General features: G+C 50.8%; 3 protein-coding genes across 3 annotated transcripts; 1 reads left to right on the top strand and 2 right to left on the bottom strand.

Moving 5' to 3' along the window:
- Window positions 1-6: 6 nt before the first annotated feature.
- On the bottom strand, window positions 7-10,895 carry LOC123142748 (cinnamoyl-CoA reductase 1-like). The gene is made up of 2 exons (XM_044561515.1): window positions 10,733-10,895; window positions 7-290 (listed from the first exon to the last, which is right to left on the bottom strand). Exons 1-2 carry the CDS (start codon window positions 10,893-10,895, stop codon window positions 7-9), a joined length of 447 nt encoding a protein of 148 aa, XP_044417450.1.
- A 3,329-nt stretch (window positions 10,896-14,224) lies between these two features.
- LOC123142124 (cinnamoyl-CoA reductase 1-like) lies at window positions 14,225-15,955 on the top strand. The gene is made up of 5 exons (XM_044561138.1): window positions 14,225-14,500; window positions 14,579-14,733; window positions 14,820-15,002; window positions 15,087-15,439; window positions 15,529-15,955. The coding sequence occupies exons 1-5, from the start codon at window positions 14,338-14,340 to the stop codon at window positions 15,710-15,712; spliced, it is 1,038 nt and encodes a 345-aa protein (XP_044417073.1). The 5' UTR covers window positions 14,225-14,337; the 3' UTR covers window positions 15,713-15,955.
- Window positions 15,956-17,617: 1,662 nt separating this feature from the next.
- LOC123146082 (cytochrome P450 716B1) lies at window positions 17,618-19,514 on the bottom strand. The gene is made up of 3 exons (XM_044565670.1): window positions 18,475-19,514; window positions 18,215-18,402; window positions 17,618-18,120 (listed from the first exon to the last, which is right to left on the bottom strand). Exons 1-3 carry the CDS (start codon window positions 19,427-19,429, stop codon window positions 17,803-17,805), a joined length of 1,461 nt encoding a protein of 486 aa, XP_044421605.1. The 5' UTR covers window positions 19,430-19,514; the 3' UTR covers window positions 17,618-17,802.
- Window positions 19,515-20,712: the final 1,198 nt, after the last annotated feature.

The raw sequence follows: 20,712 nt of genomic DNA, 5'->3' as shown, positions 1-20,712 counted from the left end.
CTCTCATCACATTCCTGGTGCCCTCAACGGCGACCGGCACGAGGTCCTGCAAAAACCGGCAGCACATGTAACATGTAAGTACGCGGCCCTTGCTGAAACTAAAATAAGTGAGCAGAGCAAAGTTTGTGTACTGACGGGGTCGTTGGAGACAGGCGCGGCGATGTGAAAAACGCCGCGGCAGCCACGGAAGGCGGCGCGGAGGCCGTCGTAGTTGAGGACGTCGGCGCGGCACAGGGTGAGCCTCTCCTCGGCCCCCTCCAGCGCCAGCAGGTGCGCGTTCTTGCGGTCAGCTTCACAAACCAATGCAAAAGCGCGCGCCATTAGATGAGCTGATCAAGCACCACAACACGACCGTCATGAGGACTGGACCCCTGATGCTGATGGTCGTGCACCTGCCAAGGCCCGTAGCTCATCTGAGTTTGACTGGATCCACGGGATTGTTGATGGGGAGGCTGCTCTGCGCGACCGTCGGCGCGACGCGCATGGCGGAAGCAATGTCGGCCGGCGCCGCGACGACGACGACCGCGACCGCCGCGACGACAACCATGACCGTGACGGCGGGCGCCGTGGGCGCCATGACGATCGGCAAGGCTCCTGGCGGGACAGGTTCTTCCGCAGCCGATCAAGAGCTGCTGACCGCAGGGAGGGCGACGAGCGCCATGAAGACAGGAGGGGCTATGGACGTGAAGATGGCCGTCGCCGTGGACATGCGACTGAGGACCATGGAAGACGCATCGACCTCAACCGCGAGAAGATTCTTCCTGACGGCTCGGTCATCCCCGTCTCAGGCCGACGTCGCCGTGCTCGTTCCCCGATCTCCTCTCGCCGCCGAAGCTCCAGAACCATGGCGCGCAGTCCTCAAGGCCGACGCTCCCCTGTGGCCAGGCTTGCTTGGCGCATCAAGATGGCGGCCTGTGCTTGCCTGGGTGGTCGCTAGGCTTCCGCCGTGGTCACCCCCTCGTCTGCGGCTGCGGCGCTCGCCTCCTCGCCCCCCAAGACCTCCTCTGCTCTGGTTTCCGCTGCCGGACAGGAGCAGCCAGTGTCGCTGCTTCAAGGATCCCCCGGAGGTGGGATGCGCTGTGCTGTTGCGATTGAGGCAGCAGCAAGGTCTCCCTCCACTCTTGTGCACCTGCCATGCTCACCAGCCCCACCTCCCTCGCATGAGCCTTCAGACACGACGCCAATCCTCGCCACCCCGATCCTGGTGACGGCCCCGACGCCGAGTCCAGATGCTGCAAGCCCAACGCCGATCTTCATCAGGAGAAGGTCCCCACTGCTGCCAACACCGGCTGCACCCAGGCAAGTGGCGCCCAAGGCCAGGAGGAAGACCCTGGCTCCAGGCTTCTCCCTCAATCGTCGAAGTGCTCGTCTACACGCCAAGAGCAGGGCCACACCCGTGGCAAAAATGGCGAGCTGATCCTCTGCCGCAGGGTTGGAATTGTGAGCGATGGAACCCAAGTCACGGAGGAAGCAATCACCAAGTTTGCTGAACTTTTCAGGGGCCAGCTCCCCCCTATTGCCATTGGCGCGCTCCGCGCCCTTTTCCGGTTGGACTGCGACCTTGCGACGGCCGTTGAAGAAGCGCTGATCGAGCACGGCGGTGCTGATGGCTTGGACCACGAGGGGTCCGTCGTCCGAGCAGGTGGACTGCACGGCTGCTGTCTGAAGCGTTAACAGCGGCGTCTTCTCAGAGTTTAATTTAGATTCCATGTTAGCCAAGACTATCTGCATGTGTGTGGGTGTTGGTGCGCCATGTTGGTTGCCCATGAGTTGCTTTGTTTGTCGTTGTTGTCTGTGCTACTCCATGATGATCAACGCTTGTTCTTTGAGTTTATGCTCCTGGTGTCTGCTCTACATGGCACCCTTTCTCCTATCCTGGTACTGCTGCAGCCACGCCGGGCTGCTGTGGACGGGAGACTGCTCTCTGATGTCAACTGCTTGGCCATGTTAGAGCACAACCTGCATGTTATTAGCTGGAACGTCAGGGGACTGAACTGCCCAGATCGTAGAGCAACTGTGCATGAGACCATCAACGCCTCTCCCTGTAATCTCCTGTGCATCCAAGAATCTAAATTAGCAAACCTCGATGACGCTACTACTGTCTTCCTTGGGGGATTCAGACTCAAGAACTTCGCAACTCTGCCTGCTGTGGGCATGAGGGGCGGCATCATTTTGCTTTGGAACGGAGATAGCATCGAAGCTTCGGACATCACCGTTGGAGAGTTCCATCTATCCGCGACGATCAGGCTGGTCCACACTGAGGTCTCCTTCAAGCTGACAACTGTCTATGGGCCAACGAATAGCAGCCGTAAGGATGACTTCTTCGCGGAAATTGTGGCGCAGAAGCCGGCAGCGGGGCACCTGTGGCTGGTGAACGGGGATTTCAACCAGATTTATAGAGCAAAGGATAAGAACAAGCGGAACGCTAACACCTCGCGCATAAACCGTTTCCGTAGCACCTTGGACGCTTGTGAGCTAAAAGAGATCCATCTTCAGAACCGCAAGTTCACATGGAGCAACGAGCGCATTGACCCCACCCTCTGCAAGTTAGATAGTTTTTTCTGCAACCCTGAGTGGGACCTCCATTTTGGTTCTCATGTGCTTTCCGCCATGGCGACCTCACTCTCTGACCACTGCCCATTGTTCCTGTCCAGCGACTGTGGCCCTAAGCGCCCCCGCAAATTCAAGTTCGGGAACTTCTGGATCAAGCTTCCGGGGTTCAGGCAGGTGGTGGCTGAGACTTGGGCCAAGCCTACCGTGCACTCGGAGCCATGCCGGATCTTTGCTGAGAAACTTCGGCGCACCGGGGTAGCCCTCCGGCATTGGAGCAACGGTTTCTTCTCAGATGCAAAGCTGCAGCTCACCATGGCCCAGGAGATCATTCTCCGGAGGAGTGGGAGTTGAGATTGAGACTGAAAAGAAGAGTGATTGGCCTTGCTGTGCTAGAGAGAGCTAGAAAGCGGCAGGCTTCACGGATTACCAATTTGAAGGAGGGCGATGCCAACACCAAGTTTTTTCATCTAAAGGTTAATGCCAGAAGAAGAAAGAACTTCATCAAACGCCTGCGAAAAGGGACGGGCTGGGTAACGACTCATGAAGACAAAGCAGCGGTGACGCATGACCACTTCTCGACCATGCTTTGCAAGGATGCTCGGCCTGAGAAGGACTTCAACTGGGATAGGTTTGAGTTTGCCCAATGCGAATTGACTAGCTTGGCTGAGCCTTTCGAAGAGAAGGAGGTGCTGGACGCAATTGGGGACATGCCCAAGGATAAAGCCCCTGGCCGAGGCGGCTTCACGGGCGCCTTTTTCAAGGCCTGTTGGGAAACGATCAAGGCAGACCTCATGGCCGTAGTAAACGGTTTCTCAAACCTCCGGACAGAGCACTTCCAGTGGGTCAACACGGCAAACATTGTGCTCATCCCAAAAAAGGATGGGGCGGAATGCATCTCAGATTTTAGGCCAATTAGCCTCATTCACGCTGTGGCAAAGATGATGGCTTCCCGACTTGCCCCTTTCATGCATACGCTCATCTCCCGCTCCCAGACTGCTTTCATCAAATCTAGAAGCATCCATGATAATTTCATGTATGTGCGCAACATGGCGAGAAGGATGCACCGTCTCAAGAAGCCTACGCTCCTGTTTAAGTTGGACATCAGAAATGCCTTCGACTCTGTGCGGTGGGACTACCTGTTGGAGCTTTTGCGCCGCCGCGGCTTCCCGACGCGTTTCAGAGATATGTTGGCCGCTCTTCTTCACACGCCAGCTTAATGGTGTTCCGGGTGAGCCTATCTGGCATGGGAAGGGTCTCCGCCAGGGTGGCCCGCTCTCGCCGTTGCTTTTCGTCCTGGCAATCGACCTTATTCAGAGCATCCTTGACACCGCCACGAGGCAGGGCAAGCTACACCGGGTCGGGGGGAGAGCTATCTGCATGCGCACCTCCTTATATGCTGACGATGCTGCAATCTTGGTTGCCCCTTTCAAGGAAGATATCCAGCAGCTTACTTCCCTCCTTGAAGGCTTTGGGGACGTCACCGGCCTCGGGACAAATCTGGGAAAAACCACGGTGGCTCCAATTCGATGCTCCGAAATCGACCTTGACGATGTCCTACAGAGCTTCCCTACAGCTCGCTCCAACTTCCCCATGCGCTACCTCAGCCTACCTCTCTCGATCCATCGATTAAGGAAGATCGACCTGCAGCACCTCGTGGATAAGGCAACTGGTAAGCTAGTGCCATGGCAGGGTCGCCTCATCACTGCGGTAGGCAGGTCTGAGTTAGTCAAGTCGGTGCTCTCTTCCATTGCCACCTTCCATGCCATGGCCTTGAAGCTGCCGGAGGGAACTATCTTTGCCTTTGTGGGCATCGAGAGAGCCTTCCTTTGGTCGGGCTCGGACAAAGTGTCTGGAGGACAGTGCAAGGTCAGCTGGCGGCTGGTTTGCAGGCCTAAGCGTCTTGGTGGACTCGGTATCCTTGACTTCCGCATGTATGCCCGGGCACTGCGGCTTCGTTGGCTTTGGTATGAGTGGAAGGAGCCGCATCGGGCGTGGGTGGGGTACGGAAACCCTTGTGACTCCACTGACAGATCCTCTTCTACGCTGCGACGACCATCACTGTGGGGGATGGTCGGAAGGTCCAATTTTGGCATTCCCCGTGGCTCAATGGAAAGAAGCCCAAAGATCTCACACCTATGGTCTTCGAGATCTCTGCCAACAAGAACAAATCTGTAAAGGAGGCCTTGCTTGAAAACAATTGGATCTGGTGGATCAACCTTTTGGGAGGCCTCTCGGTGGAGCACATCGAGCAATTTTGCGGCCTCTGGGAGAAGATTCAAGAGGTGCACTTGCATGACAACATTGCCGATGACATCAGATGGAACCTCACCGCCAATGGGCACTACTCAGCGGCCTCGGCGTACAAGGCCCAGTTCGAGGGCTCTATCATCTCACCCATGCCCAAGATGGTGTGGAATAGTTGGGCACCGCCTAAGTGCAAATGCTTTGCCTGGCTTGTTATCAAGGATAGGATCTGGACCGTCGATCGTCTTCAGCGGAGGGGTTGGCCAAACTGCAACTTATGCCAGCTTTGCAAGAGGGAACCGGAGACCGCGGCGCATCTCCTCTTCAAATGTAGGTACTCCACTCGAATTTGGAATGCGGTCAGAGCTTGGGTGGACGCGCCGGAGTTGGATGTAGCGGCATGGACCGGTATATCCTCGGTCAACGAGTGGTGGACTTCGGTGGTTCTCACTCATGGTCATAGGAAGAAAGCGGTGTCTTCTCTTATCATGCTTGTTTCTTGGAAGGTCTGGAAAGAGAGAAATGCAAGAGTTATTCAGCAAACTTGTAGGCTGCCATCTGTGGTGGTCGAAGGCATTAAGGCATAGGCGAAGAACTGGATCATCGCTGGGGCTAGGCACTTGGGTTCTTTGATGCCGCGAGAGTAGGCTAAATTTTCATTTGTGGAGGAGTAATGGCCCTCATAAGACCAGGGCCAGGCCGGCAAAATTCAGGGCCCTGTGCGAAACTAAAAAATGGGGCCCTATCTCACAAAAAAATGAACTAAGAACCTATTATAATGTGTATATATATAATGTATAATGTACATAATATAATGTCTTACATAACAATTGGACATATAAAAGAAAGTCATACCTATCCAAATTCCGATGATCCAATTGATCTAATGAGTAATGACGAGGGACGAGGCGGGGCGGAGCCAGGATTTGGGTATAGGGGGCCAAGCCAAGTATGGATAAAAAATCCAGTACAAAATATAATTATCGAGAACAAGGTTGAGAACTTGCACACCAGCTTCATTAACATTTTCAGTACGTTGACAATTCAATAAGAAAACGAATTAATCTAAATGGTGTTTGGCAGCGTTTTCACTCCTCATAGTTGAGGAATCTCAGTTTCAGAAGCAAGTCAGCTTAGAAAACGAATTAACTTTTGTGTTGTTTGGCAGAGGAATTTTAATTTCTGAATTCTAAACTCATATGGTTGACATAGGAATTTTTACATCACAAATAGGAGCTCATACAGGATAATTTGCATCAGGATAATTCCCAGGACGCATATATGAGATGAGAATCAAGAGAAATTAATATAGTGTGATGTGCTAACCTGCTGGTTTGTTGGCTGAAGCAGTGAAGTACCTTGCTATCTGCTACATTGTGAGAAGCAGAGTAGGTAGTAGGGAGATCAGAGTTAGACGTGTGGCAAGGGCAGAGTTAGATAATACGCTAATTACGGACGAAAGAATGGAGTCGAGGAGACTAGATCGAAGATTACGTTGTCGACTGGCCGCTAGTGGGCTCTTACTATGGGCTTTTCTCTCTATTTTTTGAAGTACACGTTGAGAACTTGAGATGAGGGCCAAACTGCAATTATGCGCTTGTTGCCTGTACGTCTCCAAGTCCAGGAGGCGACGTTTCTTCGGTTCCTGTAGGCACGATCGATTCGAGAGTTGCCAGTTGCCGATCCCGATCCTATAGCTATTTTTTAGGGAATCCCGATCCCTGTAGCGGTAGGACGAGGAGTGCGCTCGATCGATGGCCTCGTCGTCTCTCCAGCCCAACTCCAGCGTCACAAGGCCCAATAGCGCTTAGTTTTTTTTCTTTTTAATACTAGGTCTGTATAAAAATTTGGGGCCCCTCAGAATTTTGGGCCCTGTGCGGGCCGCACTTTTGGCACCACTGTGGGCCCGGCCCTGCATACGACCTTTGTTACTCTGTTACTCCCCTTCTTTTTAGGGTTTGTCTAGGTCTCAGTCGACTGAGACTTCGCAAAGTCTAAGTCAGATGACATCATCCAACAGTAGCCCAACCCATTTTAGTTTCTTATTAAGTCTTGTACTTTTTTCTACTGTTGCTGGGCCGGCCGTGTTATTGCAGCCTAATGCCTTCATTTTTCCAGTTGTTGTGTGCTTTTGGGCCAGCGATTTTTTGACTATCGAGAGTTTTTGTAGATGCTGCTCGTTCTCGCAGACTGGCCGGGCCAGTAGTTAACTTTTTTTTTACGGTGAGGGCCAGTAGTAACCTTAGATGTCTCAAAAACAAGTAGTAATCTTAGCCGTTTGCATGATTTTCCTACCATCCAGCCTTTTGTTGTTTTTTGTTTGGTTTTTCTGTTTTTGCTTTTGTTTGTTAAATGTTTATTTTCTTTGAAAAATCAGTTATTGCTTCACCATAAAAAAGAACTGAAAGCTTTGTTTACATTTATAGTAATATTTTGGAAAAAAGTGCTTGTTTATTTTTTAAATTATTCATCATGTGTTGAAACAAATATTTTTTAAAAACATCATGTATATTTAAAAAATGTTCACGGTGTGTTTACCAAAACAGAAAATAACTAAAAATACGACAACAAAATAAAATAGGCAGAAAAAATAAATATGATAATAATAATAATAATAATAATAATAATAATAATAATAATAATAATAATAATAATAATAATAATAATAATAACACCACAAAAGTTGCACTTTGAAAGACATGTAGTTGTAGTCGCGGCTACACTGTGTCTAGTGGATGATATGCAACTGTCCCCCTCCTGACAAAAACATCACTGAGTTGCAGTCACGTTGAAGACATGCAATTGCAGTCGGGAGTGACACTTGCAATGGTGTGTTTAATGACAGACATGAAAAGAAAAAAAGTTCCACACCGATAGTAGACATGTAATTACGTGCGTTTAATTTACATGCAATTGTGTGTGATCGATGTATGTGCAAATAGGTGGTAATATTTTTGAAAAAAATAAAAACTAATAGAAAACAGAAAAATGGGGAAAAGAAAAAAAGAAAATAGGAACGAAGCTGGGGAACAATCCAGCGCGAATGCAACACAAAGCAATGACAAAAAGAACAAAGAACAAAACAAAAATGCGTGCTTGAACACCTGCCCAACCCACAAAAGCATGCCTGGTGTCAAGTATGCAACTGTGCCCCCTCTCCTGCCCGCCTATGGGGAAATGAAGGTCAGATGCAGTCGGATGGTTAGACATTAAGTTGCAGTTGGGAGCGACGCTTGCAGTTGCGTACCTAGTGTCAGACATGCAACTGGCCCCTCTCCCGCCGCCCTACAAGTAAAAAAGGTCAGTTGCAGCCGGATGGGTAGACATGCAATTGCAGTCGAGGGTGACACTTGCAGTTGTATGCCAAGTGCTAGACATGCAACTTCCCCTACCTCTCTCGGCACCCTCCAACAAAACAAAGTTCAGCTGCAGTAGGGGGCGACACTTGCAATTGCATGCCTAGTGGCCGACATGCAACTGCCCCCTCTCTCACCGCCAGCTGACAAAACAAAGGTCGGTTGCAGTTGGATTGGTAGACATGCAATTGCAGTCGGGTACAACGCTTGCAGTTGCGAGCGTAGTGTTAAACATGCAACTGCCCCCTCTCCCGTCGTCATCTGACATAATAAAAAAAGTCAGTTGCAGTCGGGTGGGTAGACATGTAGTTGCAGTCGAGGGAGACGCTTGCAGTTGCATACCTAGTGTCAGACATGCAACTCCCCGCTCCCCTCTCCGACTGCTCACCGAGAAAACAAAAAGGATAGTTACAGTCGGGTGGGTAGACATGCAGTTATAGTCGAGGGCGACACTTGCAGTTGCATGCCCAGTGTCAGACATGCAACTCCCCCCTCCCCGACTGCTCACCGAGAAAACAAAAGGATAGTTACAGTCGGGTGGATAGACATGCAGTTGCAGTCGGGGGCGACACTTGCGGTTGCATGCGTAGCGTCAGACATGCAACAACCCCCTCTCCCACGGCCTACCGACAAAACAAAAGGTCAGTTGCAGGTCGTCTAGGTAGACATGCAGTTACATTCAAGGCGACACTTTAGTTGCATGCCTAGTGTCAGACATGCAACTGCCCCTCTCCCGCCTCTCTTCGACGAAACAAAAGTCAGTTGCAGCTAGGTGGGTAGACATGCAATTGCAGTTGGTGGTGATGCTTGCAGTTGCGTGCCTAGTGTCAGACATGCAACTACCCCTCCTTTCCCGTCGTCCTCCGACATAACAAAAAGGTTAGTTGCGGTCGGGTGGGTAGACATGCACTTGCAGTTGCATGCCTAGTCTCAAACATGCAACTACCCCCCTCTCCCGCCCACTAGCAAAACAATGGTCAGTTTCAGTTACCGCTGAAAGTTATTGAGTTACCGTTGTGTTTTTAAATTCCTCCCATAAATAGATGCCAACCGCTACCCATGTTCTAGTGCTTGCAATGACTCAAGCAAACTTCACAGACCATCGCCTGAGCGCATAAAAAAACTAACAACACGAAGATGTTAACAAGGATATGAAAATGACATATTTTATGACCAGACAAGCAAACAACGGTTTCTTAACTAGGATATGAAAAAGCAAACATATATGCATAGATGATAAAAAAAAGAAACAATTACTAACAAAAATATGCATAAGTGGATTATTTCTTCTGTATAAGTGGATATATTAACAGGATGTGGTCACAAAAATTGAAAATGAACATATTTTGTTGACTAACAAACAAATTCTGCTACTATCAAAAAGAAACATTTCAAAAACTAGACGGAAAAACAAACATACATGCATACCTCTAGAATGTCTACTTGAAAACTAACAGAACTCTGCATTGACTAACAACAAATTCTATTGCATTTAAAACAAAGAAACGTTTCTATTTGAAATTACTACAAACTCTGTTTGAAAATACTAGACCTCTGTTGATCCTCTGCTAAGAATGGGGAAATGGAAATAAAACTCACTAACCTTTGTTGATCCAAAGTATATTTTGACTACTGGTAAAAAAGAAACTATTAATCTGCGCTTTGTCCAAACTACTGGAACAAACAAATCCCCCTCGAATGGGAAAAATGAAGATAACTACTAATTTCTACTTAAAACAACCTACTCCAACCAACAAACAGAAGAAATCGGAGGAACACCACTCTCAGATCTACAGTATGACGGCTAAAAAAAAAGAGAGATCAGAGGAACGCCAACCCAGCCCAGCGAACAACCCACCGAGAAAACCTCCCATGTCCTCTGACACAAAGAAGCCCGACAAACAAACAAACAAACGGGCTGGACACACGTGTTACACATGCTGAAACAAGATAACCCACTTCCAGCGCGAATCTTGAAGCAAACAAAGATCCGACGGATGACGCGTCGACTGAGACTTTACTAAATCTCAGTCGACTGAGATTTAGCGAGTCCGTTAAAATAATTAAAGCTAAAAAGGACAAAAAATAAACTAAAAATGGGACAATAAAAAATAATAACAAAACAAAGAAAAATGGGAAAAGAAAAGACATACAAATGATAGATAAAATGAAAAAGGGAGGAAAATGAAGAAAAAGAAAAGACAAAGAACGAGACAACAACAGCCTAAAAACACACATTGAGATGCGACCTGAAAAAAAAACAAAATGAGAAAGACCTGCACGACAAAGTCACAACGCGAAAACAAAAAAGGCCCAAACAACGGAAGACACAGACAAACAGAGAACCGGGCTGGACACTCTCCTTAGCAGGCTGAAAACAAAACAACCAACTCTCCAACACGAATCTTAAAGCAAGTAATAATCATACGGCTGACACGTTGACTGAGACTTCGCGAAGTCTCGGTCGACTGAGATTTAGCGTCACCGTTCTTTTTAATGAGATGAGGTAAAGCTTTTACCTCCGTTTAAAAAAAAAAAGGCACCACAACACTCGGCGAGATCATGGATGGTGTGCTTACCAGGGTCCCTGGCGGTTCCTCTCACGCGGTAGCCACGGAGGAGGAGCTCCTTGACGACCCAGGAGCCGATGAAGCCTCCGGCCCCCGTGACGCAGACCAGCTCCTGCTCCGGCTGCCGCTGCTTGAGCTCGCCGTTGTCGGTGGCCTTGTCAATCGACGGCATGGTGACTGACGAGCACGGTGGTCGGTGGATGTGTGGACGCAAGAAAGATTTGCTAGTTGACTGCAGGGTCGATGTGTGGTCTGTACATTCAGTCTGCGGCACCATTTATACTGGCCGGTAGGCTGGTACTTGCACCGTACCGGGCGGGCACACGACAAAACTGCGGTGCGATACTAGCCGTGAGCAGGGAGGCGGAGGGGGAGCTCGGCTACATCTTTGCGGGAAGTAAAACAGAGGGCCGTCGCTTTCAATTATGGAGCGATACAGCGACTGAATGAATATTCAGCGGCGGGTGCAGCGCCGACGGACCCGATGGGTGGCTTCGGACCGGCCTGGGCGCGGAGGTGGAATCGCGGAGAGGAATCCTTCCTCCTGCCACGGAAAAGCTCCACCACCTGGCGCGTCAACGTTGCACGACCAAAGCTATGCTGGTTTCTCCGCTCAGTGCTACCAAAATGCTTCTGCGTCCTGGATTTGAATTTCTGAAAATTTGGAACACGTTTGCCGCCGAAGAATTATACGTGTTTACCTCTTGCAATGGGTCTAGCTTTATTGGACATTTCATTTGCTATGTTTGCTTGTGAGATGTTTAAGCCTCGTCTTCGAGTGGAAATTCGCATGGGCCTTAAATCATTCCTATATGTCTCGGCGGAACATTTGGAATGTGCACGAACAGGAGAGAGAGTAAAAAGAAAATCAACTAGAGCCTTAAATCATTCCTATATGCACGGTTGTCTCACACTCCTTAAATCCGGTCGATATGTGGGAAGGATACGAAGGTGTTCTAGCAGTCTGCCACGTCAGATATGGCACACCTTGAATCACCTTTTTTCTTTCTCACTTTGTCACATCAATCATATGCATGTGACTAGACAATTTTGAAAATCATGACTACATGCATGGACAAATGAGAGCTTAACAATTACACCAGAAAAATGTTCAGGTGTGTCAACCGACGTATAGAGCGTTAAACTGGACCATTTGTATTGAAGATACCTTTAGTGAGCACCGGAAAGCCATCACACAGAACTGAACACTGGTAACATACTAGAATGGTGCAATTTTGGCAGTCTCCCATTAACACTTAAATAGACTTGTAGGCACCAAGATGGAACCCGGAAGCTTCTTCGGACTTTGTTCTTCTTCAAACTAATGAGAAGGCAATATTATACAATGTTGTTAAATCTCAGACGACTGAAACTTGGTTATGTCTCAGTCGATGTTATGCTCATGAGATATTACTTTGAGATCCGTATTAAAAAATAACTATAGTTTTTTTACATGTTATATCACTTGATCGAGACTTAATTCGACTGAGTCCTAACCACGCACAATATATGTTATCCCCTCAGTTTATCAAAACAGTCAGGCCGATACGCAGGATATTCACGAGTCGAGTTGACTGCCTCACTTCCAGCAGCCGGCATATGCTCGGGAAGCGGCTGGTATCGTGATGGTACTGCCCCATGTTTGAGATTCCAGAACGTGCTTTGTTCTGTTCTGGCGTGCTTAATTTGACGGCATCTTGCTTGCGTCAGTGGAGGAGAAGCAAAGAAGCAACTCGTGCTGCTCCTCCCGCGTGGGCTAGCTCCGGTGGGCTGTCACCCCGGCCCGTGTCTCTCTGTTGTCGGCAGCTCGTTCCTGCCAATCTTTTTCCTGCGGGCGCAGCTCAAGTCCACCACGCGTAGGTGCACCGGGGGGTCGTGGAGCATCTGACGGTACCCAGCAGCCGATTTAAAATCAGGTATGCTAAAAATAATACTTCATCGGCCTCATAATATAAGACCTTTTTTAACACTTACATTATAGAACGAAGGGAGTAGTTTAGAAACCATTGTGCTACAAAATTTTAAATCCAAATTTCAGAGGTTACTGCTACGCGTTGACCGACTGATCCCATCCTACGATCGGTCCCTTGTGAGTCATATGATTAGCACACTAGTGATCGTCGGATCATGTTGTCTCTTTTTTTTTTTGAACACTTGGATCGTGTTGTCGTTCCTTCGCCTCGCAACCTCCTCTATGATAAAAAAAATAGACACCGGCCGAAAGCGGACTCTTAGCATCGGCCCGTCGTATGTGTCCCCGCTTAACGTTGTTGTTGCTGACACTTTGTGCCCCTCCCATCGTCATCGTTATCGGTCGTCAGCGGATTGTAGCATCGCCGGTTGTGTTTCCTCCTCATCGATAGCTTGCAACATTGTGAGTCGTCAGTAGCATGAGAGTCCTCAGCCGGTCACATCAACCCGGTGTCGTGCTTGCCGCTTGCCCGCGAGCTTGCAGCAACCCGACGCCGCGCTCGCGGCATGCCTCGCTAGCGAGCACACATCATCACCTCCGACCGATTCCAGCATCGCGCACTCCTAAGAGCAACATCACCGTCAACCAACTCCGGCACACGGGTCGCAGTATCACCGACGACCGGTTCAAAAATCACGTACTCACGCAAATAGCATCGCCGCCAGCCGGTTCCAGCACATGACGGTCATGCTCACAGCGTGCGGTCACAGCCATCGCATCACCCCGATTCACTATGGTTGTGCAAGCAGCCACCGCGGTCGCAACACATGGATATTTATATCTACAATAGGAAATGCATAAAATAAGAAAGTACATCTTATGATGAATCTAATGATATATGTTTGGCATTCTACTACACAAACTTGATATATGTCTATTAAAAAAACACCTTTACCAGAGGGGGAAGTCAAATCCAGGACATTTCAATATAAGTCATTTTTAGAGATTTCAGCATGAACTACGTACAAATCAAAATGAGTGCATCTACACTCTAAAATACGTCTATATACATTCGTATGTAGTTCATATTGAAATCTGTTAAAAGACATATATTTAAAAATGGAAGGAGTAGATGCAATGTATTTCTCCACAAACTTGATATATTGTCTATTAAAAAGACACCTTTACCAGAGAGGAAATTCAAATCCAGTACATTTCAATAGTACTACCAAGCATAGGTTTTGTCATGCAACGATGACGCGCGAGGTCGTGGACCTTTCCGTTGCAGTAGGAAGGATTCGCTTCGCGGAAACGGAATCTGCGCCGTGCCCTATGTCGGCTGAGCTCCAAACCCACCCACCGGGTCACGCCGCTGAATATTCAGTCGCTGGCTGGCTGGCTGGCTGTATCACTCCATAAACAAAACAAAACGAGCTGCAGCCTCCCCTCGACTTCCCGCGCACGGACTCGAGCCGAGGTAGTATTGCATCGCATCGCAGTTTTGTTGTGCTGTCGTGCAGCGGTGCCGCTGCTTTTCCAGTATAAATAGTGGAGCACGTTCACCGGACAGAACACACAAGCTCTCAATCCACTGATCAGCAGCAGCCTCAAGCAAACGCAAACTGATACTTTAGCCCGTGTAGTTTGTTAGGAAGAAGCAAGCTTGCATCCACAGATCGATCGGCTGACCACCGTGGTCACCATGCCGTCCATTGACAAGGCCACCGACAACGGCGAGATGAAGAAGCGGCAGCCGGAGCAGGAGCTGGTCTGCGTCACGGGCGCCGGAGGCTTCATCGGCTCCTGGGTCGTGAAGGAGCTCCTCCTCCGCGGCTACCGCGTCAGGGGAACCGCCAGGGACCCCGGTAAGTGCATCGGTCCATGAACCTCTCTCCACGAATTGCTCTCATCTCTAATGGCGCGCGTGTGTTTCATTTGTGAAGCTGACCGCAAGAACGCGCACTTGCTGGCTCTGGAGGGCGCCGAGGAGAGGCTCACCTTGTGCCGCGCCGACGTCCTCGACTACGACGGCCTCCGCGCCGCCTTCCATGGCTGCCACGGCGTCTTCCACGTCGCGTCCCCTGTCTCCAATGACCCCGTCAGTTCACTCACTCTGCTCGCTTATTCTTGTGATTTTCCAAGGAAGGGCCGTGTGCTTACTTGCTACATGTGTGATCGTTGCAGGACCTTGTACCGGTCGCCGTCGAGGGAACTAAGAACGTGATCAGAGCGGCGGGGGACGCCGGCGTGCGGCGTGTGGTGTTCACGTCGTCCTACGGCGCCGTGCACATGGACCCCAACCGCAGCCCCGACGCCGTGCTCAACGAGACTTGCTGGAGCGACTACGAGTACTGCAAAAACACAGGCGTAAGAACAAGCTCATTTTCCTCTCGATATTCTGCTCTGCCGCGTCACGATTGACCTGAACTTACCAATGTTCCTGGTGTGCAGAACTTGTACTGTTGTGCGAAAATGATGGCTGAGATCACGGCGACGGAGGAGGCCGCCAAGAGGGGTCTGGAGCTGGCGGTGGTGGTGCCGTCCATGACCATGGGCCCCATGCTACAGCAGTCGCTCAACTTCAGCAGCAGCCACGTGGCCCGCTACCTCACCGGCGTCAAGCCCACCTACCCCAATGCGGTCGCCGCCTACACCGACGTCCGTGATGTCGCCCGCGCGCACGTCCTCGTCTACGAGCACCCTGATGCCCGCGGCCGGTACCTCTGCATCGGGGCCGTGCTGCACCGCGCGCACTTCCTTCAGCTCCTCGGCGACCTCTTTCCTCAGTACAACATAACCGCCAAGTACGTCGAGTAGTACAATAATTTGAACCTGTTTGATTCGATTCTGGGCGTTGCTTGCTTGCTCACCATGGATTTTGTTGGCATAACAGGTGCGAAGACGATGGCAAGCCCATGGCGAAGCCGTACAAGTTCTCGAACCAAAGGCTCAGGGACCTGGGGTTGGAGTTCACTCCGTTGAAACAAAGCTTGTACGAGACAGTGATGTGCTTGCAGAAAAAGGGTCATCTGCCTCTCCCCATTGTTCCCATAGCACAGAAGCGCGCGTACTTATAACAGGGCAGGACAGGGGACAAGCCCATCTCATGAAACAACAAGAGCAAAGCCGCAGGAACAAAAGAAGATACTATCAGGATTTTGGAGCTTCAGCATAAAATTAATTGTGTATTTCTACGAAGCAAAGTGTGGCATGTAAACAGAACTAAAACCACAACAAGTATTTTAGAAACGGAAGGAGTCTTATTTATTGTGTAATAAATGTACTTCTACCCATTATTAATAAATTCTTCTTTTCCTCAAAAAAAAAAGAATGAATGATATCGTAGTTTGGGATGAATAGAGAAAAATGTGTCTTAGTTGTACACAAGTACCATATTTGACTATCATGTTCCATTTTTTTTTTACTTTTCCATTTTATTTTCGTTTGGGTGGCCATGTTATTTTTTCCGAAAAGGGGGTGGTCAAGTAATGTTTGACAGAGATAGTGATGGTTAGTTGCAGTTATGAAAGTGCAGAAAAGGCTCGCAACCAAGATTTATCATCGACATACACTTGTGTCGAATGCGTGAGATCACCGTAGCATCTCCAATGTGGGATTTTGGATGTATTGTCTCTTCTCAACGTCTTGATCGGTCCTTTTACAGTACATCAGGTAAATATGGGCCATTTATTTTTATGCTTGGACGGCCCACATAAGGCAATACTACAACAGATTTTTCAGTAGTATATTCTGTGGTCAGCGGCATTTTTGGTATATCATTGTTCATCCTAACCGAAGCCTGGGCATCGCACCATCTCCAAGGCTGGTCATTTCGCGACGCCGCATGCTCGCCATCAACGGCGGCTATCGCGGGCGGCACTAGAGCCTAGAAGGAGATGACGAAGTCGAGCCGTAGGTCTGTCTGTTGTCCACGCCATAGGCGTTGCCTACTGTACGCCGTGGTTTTGTATGCCGCCGTCGGCCGGACGAGCGTCGCCCCCTCCTATCCTAGCCGACAGTCGTCCTTTGACGGTTGGGTTACTTGTCTGGCGTGTGCATGGTTTTTCAGTTCATGTTCGTTTGCATCATCTATCTTGGCACAATAGTTGTTTAGCATAGATCGTCATTACTCTTTATATATATTTTTTGTTTTTTAATCGCACATGCATAGCTTCGGACTTTGCTTTTTATCGGTGTGATCCTTTGGGCATGTGTGTTTCTAAAACTCTTTTGTGCGTATTCTAATCATGCAGAGACCAGGTGCATACCTATTTGTGTTTGTATCCCATTGTTAGTACATTGTCAATTAACAAAAATCCTCAATAGCTAAATGTCAGTCGACTGACATTCGGATTTAGGTCAGTCAATTTTGAGAAGGAAGAAAGCGCCAGAGATGAAGGAGACAGCGAGGCCGCCGGCACCAGGGAAAAACAACCTCACTATCTATCTTAGGGTGGCGGGTGCAGATTCGCCGAAGAAGCACCCCCACTATCTATCTTAAGGTGGCAGGTGGGGTGTTGCTTCTTTGGAAATTGTTTTGGTGGTCGCCGGGCTTAAAGGGGATAGCCGAGGGTGGTGGCAAGACCGGCAGTGGGGATGGTTCAAGGGAGGGCGGTGCAGCGAGGCGGTCGCGGCTGCGCCCCTGGGCGTGGGTGGTGGAAGCAGGCGGCTAGGCCGGCGGCGGCGGGGCGGTTCGAAGGAAGAAGAGGAACAATGGGAGATTGAGGAAGGAGATCGAACCCTTGATTTCGCATCGGACAATTGAAATATCGACTGACCCAATTTCTTTTCAAACAACTGACATAGTATAGCGAGCCCATAAAAATCACTTTTTTTGTTGGAATAAAAATCGCCTTTTATCAAAAACACACACACACACACAAAGAAACTCAGGTCTGCCGGTGCACACGTTACCTATGTCTAGAACACCAAACATTTTGAGTATTTACCACGTGACATATGTGGTAAGCAATTCAAACTAATTCAAAAAAAAATCCAGTACTTATCTTGATATCAATACACTTTTCCTAATTTTCATGAGAAGCCATGATAGCGATATTGATACATTTTTGATTCATTACTCCTCACGAATACACGTGCAGCAGCAGAAGCATCATTTCTAATGCAATGCGAACGACGATGCTACTGAGATTGCTGTGAAGCTCGATCACGGCGGAGGGGAGGTCCTGTGCTCGATTTGGATGGGCAGGCCACGCAGCGGCGACGGCATGGGGTCCCTCACGAAGGTGTTCTCCTTGCAGCAGAGCTTCCATCTGAACTGCCTCACCAGGTGGTGCATCGTCACCAGCGTCTCGATCCGGGAGAAGTCTATCCCGGGGCATATCCTCGGGCCGCCCCCGAAGGCGACGAAGGAGCACGGCGGCGCCGCCGACGCGGCCTGGTTCTCGAACCGGGACGGGTCGAACCTCGCCGGCTCGTGGAAGATGCTCGCGTCCATGTGCGTCACGTTCGCCGTCCAGAACACCTGAAAGCTTTCAGATCAGGTAATTTGTCGGCCTCCGACGACTGTGCTAGCTAGGCTTAGGCTCGTGGAGGTGAGTTGACTAGCAGCAACTGACCTGCCATCCTTTTGGGATGAGGTAGCCGTCGAACTCGACGTCCTCCAGCGCTCTTCTGAAGCTGCCGAAGATCGGAGGGACGACTCGTAGGATCTCCTGCGCGACTCGCCATGTGAGCTTCATCTTCGTCAGATCTTCCCAGGTGAGAGCCTCTCCGTCGCCTTTGTTCATGGCGATCTCCTCATGCTCTGGTCATGAAACAGAAACACACAACATCATGCCCATTGCAGGTTGGAATGATTGATTCACTGGCGACTTGCCTTGGACCATGGCGGCCAGGGTGGCGTCATCGTTGGCGAGGTGGCGGACCATGAACGTCATCAGGATGGACGACGTGTCGTGGCCGGCGATGAGGGCAACCATGGCGTTGTCCACGATCTCCTCGTCGCTCAGCAGCCGCTCGCCATGGCCGTCCGTCAGGCCGAGCAGGCAGGTTATGAGGTCGTTGCTCCGCTGCGCCTTGCCGTGCTCCGGCTGGCACCGGCTGGCCTTCTTCTCCCGCGTGATCCCCGCCAGCACCCGACGGGCTCTGCCGCTGGCCTTGAGGCTCCGGCTGAACGCCGTGAACGGCAGGTTCACCGGGATGGCCCACATGCCCTTCATCATGTGCGCGAAGTCGCCGGCCAGCGCGTCCCGCACGGCGCCCCTCTCCAGGCCAAAGAGCAGCGCGGAGATGATGTCGAACGTCAGCCGCTTCATCAGCGGCAGCACCGTCACGGTCCCGCGGCCGGCCCAGTTCTCCCCGACGTGGCGCCGCACCTCGGCGTCGATCCCGCCCACGTACATCTTGAGCATGTCGGGCCTGAGGAACTCGAGCAGAGCACCGCGGACGCGCCGGTGGTCGGCACCATGGAGGTCCAGGATGCTGTTCTCTCCGAGTATACGCTGCACGGACCGGGGCTGCCGCGTCGAAAGCGCGCTGCTGAAGAAGAGGAACTTGTTGGCCGCCGGTCCGGCCAGGAGCACCGTCGGCGTGCCGAACAGCGACAGCTTCGACACGGGCCCGTACATGTCGATCCGGTCCTGTACCCACCGGCTGCCGCCGTCGCCGCCGCGCATGGCACGGAGGAGGCCGAGGCTCTGGCCGATCACCGGCAGGCCGAGGGAGCCCGGGGGCAGGTTGGCCGGCCGTCTTTTCCTGGCCCTGGTGAGGAGGTGGATGGCAATGGACGAGGCGGCGACAACGAGTGCCACGACTATGGCCAAATTATCCATTGGAGAATGATGGTTGTTAAGACGATGATGATTCTACTACTTGAAGCAGAGGATCCCGCTTAAATGACAGGGAATCCGCAGCCATAGGTATAATAAACAATCAAGATCACGCGCCCGGTATTTCATCAAAGAAGAAAGAAAGAATCTTTGCATTGCACACGAACTTGAAAATGCTGAGATGCTCTCACGGTAGAAGACAAAAGGAATACTCTTGATTTAAGTTCATTTTTTTAATTCAGTTTGCACCAATCCCTATCTAACCCCTTCAGTATCATCCTAACCGATCCAAACCCTAGCCGCCGCGCGCCGCCTCTGGGACGGTCGGCCTTCATGACCGCCGCCGGGGGCCGTGCTGCCCGTACCTAGGGTTCATCCGTCGGTCGTGTTGATCGGATGCCCTAAAGAGTCTTTTCCCAAGCTCTTGCTTCGGTTTTTTCTCTCTCGCCGGTCGTCTTGATCGGCGTTCGGTTTGCGTCGCCCGCTGTCGACCCTCGCGTGCCTCTACTCCGACATCGGCGCGTCCAACCGGCCTCCACTCCGACCCGGCGGCCTCGCGCGACACCTCAGCCCTCCCGGTCGGCTCTCCGCGCGTCTGCCGGCCATCGCCGCCCTGCTTCAACCGGGACTTCTTCATCACCCCCCGTCTTCGCAACGTCTGTACGACCGCTCTTCCTCTGCCTCGGGCTCGCCGGCTGCATCGGCCTTGTCGGCTACCTTGGGCCAGCTGTGCCGTCGTCACCGACTTCATCTCGGACTCCTCGCCACGCCGCCTTCACCGAGCGGCGTCCCCAACGCGCGCGATCGGATTGATCATCCGCCCGCCCGCGCTCCTCCTCATCTACGACGTGTGACCGATCTAGCCCGTCGGTTGCGCGTGGCTCCGAAGTTCCCGTGAAGACTGTCTCGAGTACAACACGCCCCTCCACCTCGACCACGGCTACACCACCCACGCTCTCGGCTACCTCGACAAACGGCACAAAGGGCTACCGCCTTGCTTGAACAACCTCGTCGGTTTCCACTCCAGCCACGACTGTGATGGTGGGGGTGGGGGGGGTCCATAGGCTTACCTTCGGATTCTTCTCCAATTTCATTGTCTACGTCGCTACCGTTGTGACTGCGAGGGGGGTGTTGAGTATTATGATTATTAGGAAGTATATGATGGACTAGATTTGTTCCCCTTGTCTTGTGTTCCAAGTTGATCATTATACTCCTATATATATGCCCACGAGGCTGAAGCAATAAACAACAATTCCACCAACCATCCTCTCTATTCCCTTCTAACA

Source organism: Triticum aestivum, chromosome 6D (assembly GCF_018294505.1).
Source record: "Triticum aestivum cultivar Chinese Spring chromosome 6D, IWGSC CS RefSeq v2.1, whole genome shotgun sequence".
NCBI classification, from domain to species: Eukaryota; Viridiplantae; Streptophyta; class Magnoliopsida; order Poales; family Poaceae; genus Triticum; species Triticum aestivum.
The sequence above is the reverse complement of the archived record's forward strand: the minus strand, read 5'-3'. Positions and strand labels throughout refer to the sequence as shown.

Coding starts and splice junctions, on each gene's coding strand:
- LOC123142124 (XM_044561138.1), top strand. CDS start 14,338: ATGCCGTCCATTGACAAGGCCACCGACAACGGCGAGATGAAGAAGCGG. Junction 14,734..14,819: donor CCCCTGTCTCCAATGACCCC/GTCAGTTCACTC, acceptor TGATCGTTGCAG/GACCTTGTACCGGTCGCCGT. Junction 15,003..15,086: donor AGTACTGCAAAAACACAGGC/GTAAGAACAAGC, acceptor CCTGGTGTGCAG/AACTTGTACTGTTGTGCGAA.
- LOC123142748 (XM_044561515.1), bottom strand. CDS start 10,895: ATGCCGTCGATTGACAAGGCCACCGACAACGGCGAGCTCAAGCAGCGG. Junction 291..10,732: donor AGGAACCGCCAGGGACCCTG/GTAAGCACACCA, acceptor TGGTTTGTGAAG/CTGACCGCAAGAACGCGCAC.
- LOC123146082 (XM_044565670.1), bottom strand. CDS start 19,429: ATGGATAATTTGGCCATAGTCGTGGCACTCGTTGTCGCCGCCTCGTCC. Junction 18,403..18,474: donor CCTGGCCGCCATGGTCCAAG/GCAAGTCGCCAG, acceptor TTTCATGACCAG/AGCATGAGGAGATCGCCATG. Junction 18,121..18,214: donor TCATCCCAAAAGGATGGCAG/GTCAGTTGCTGC, acceptor GAAAGCTTTCAG/GTGTTCTGGACGGCGAACGT.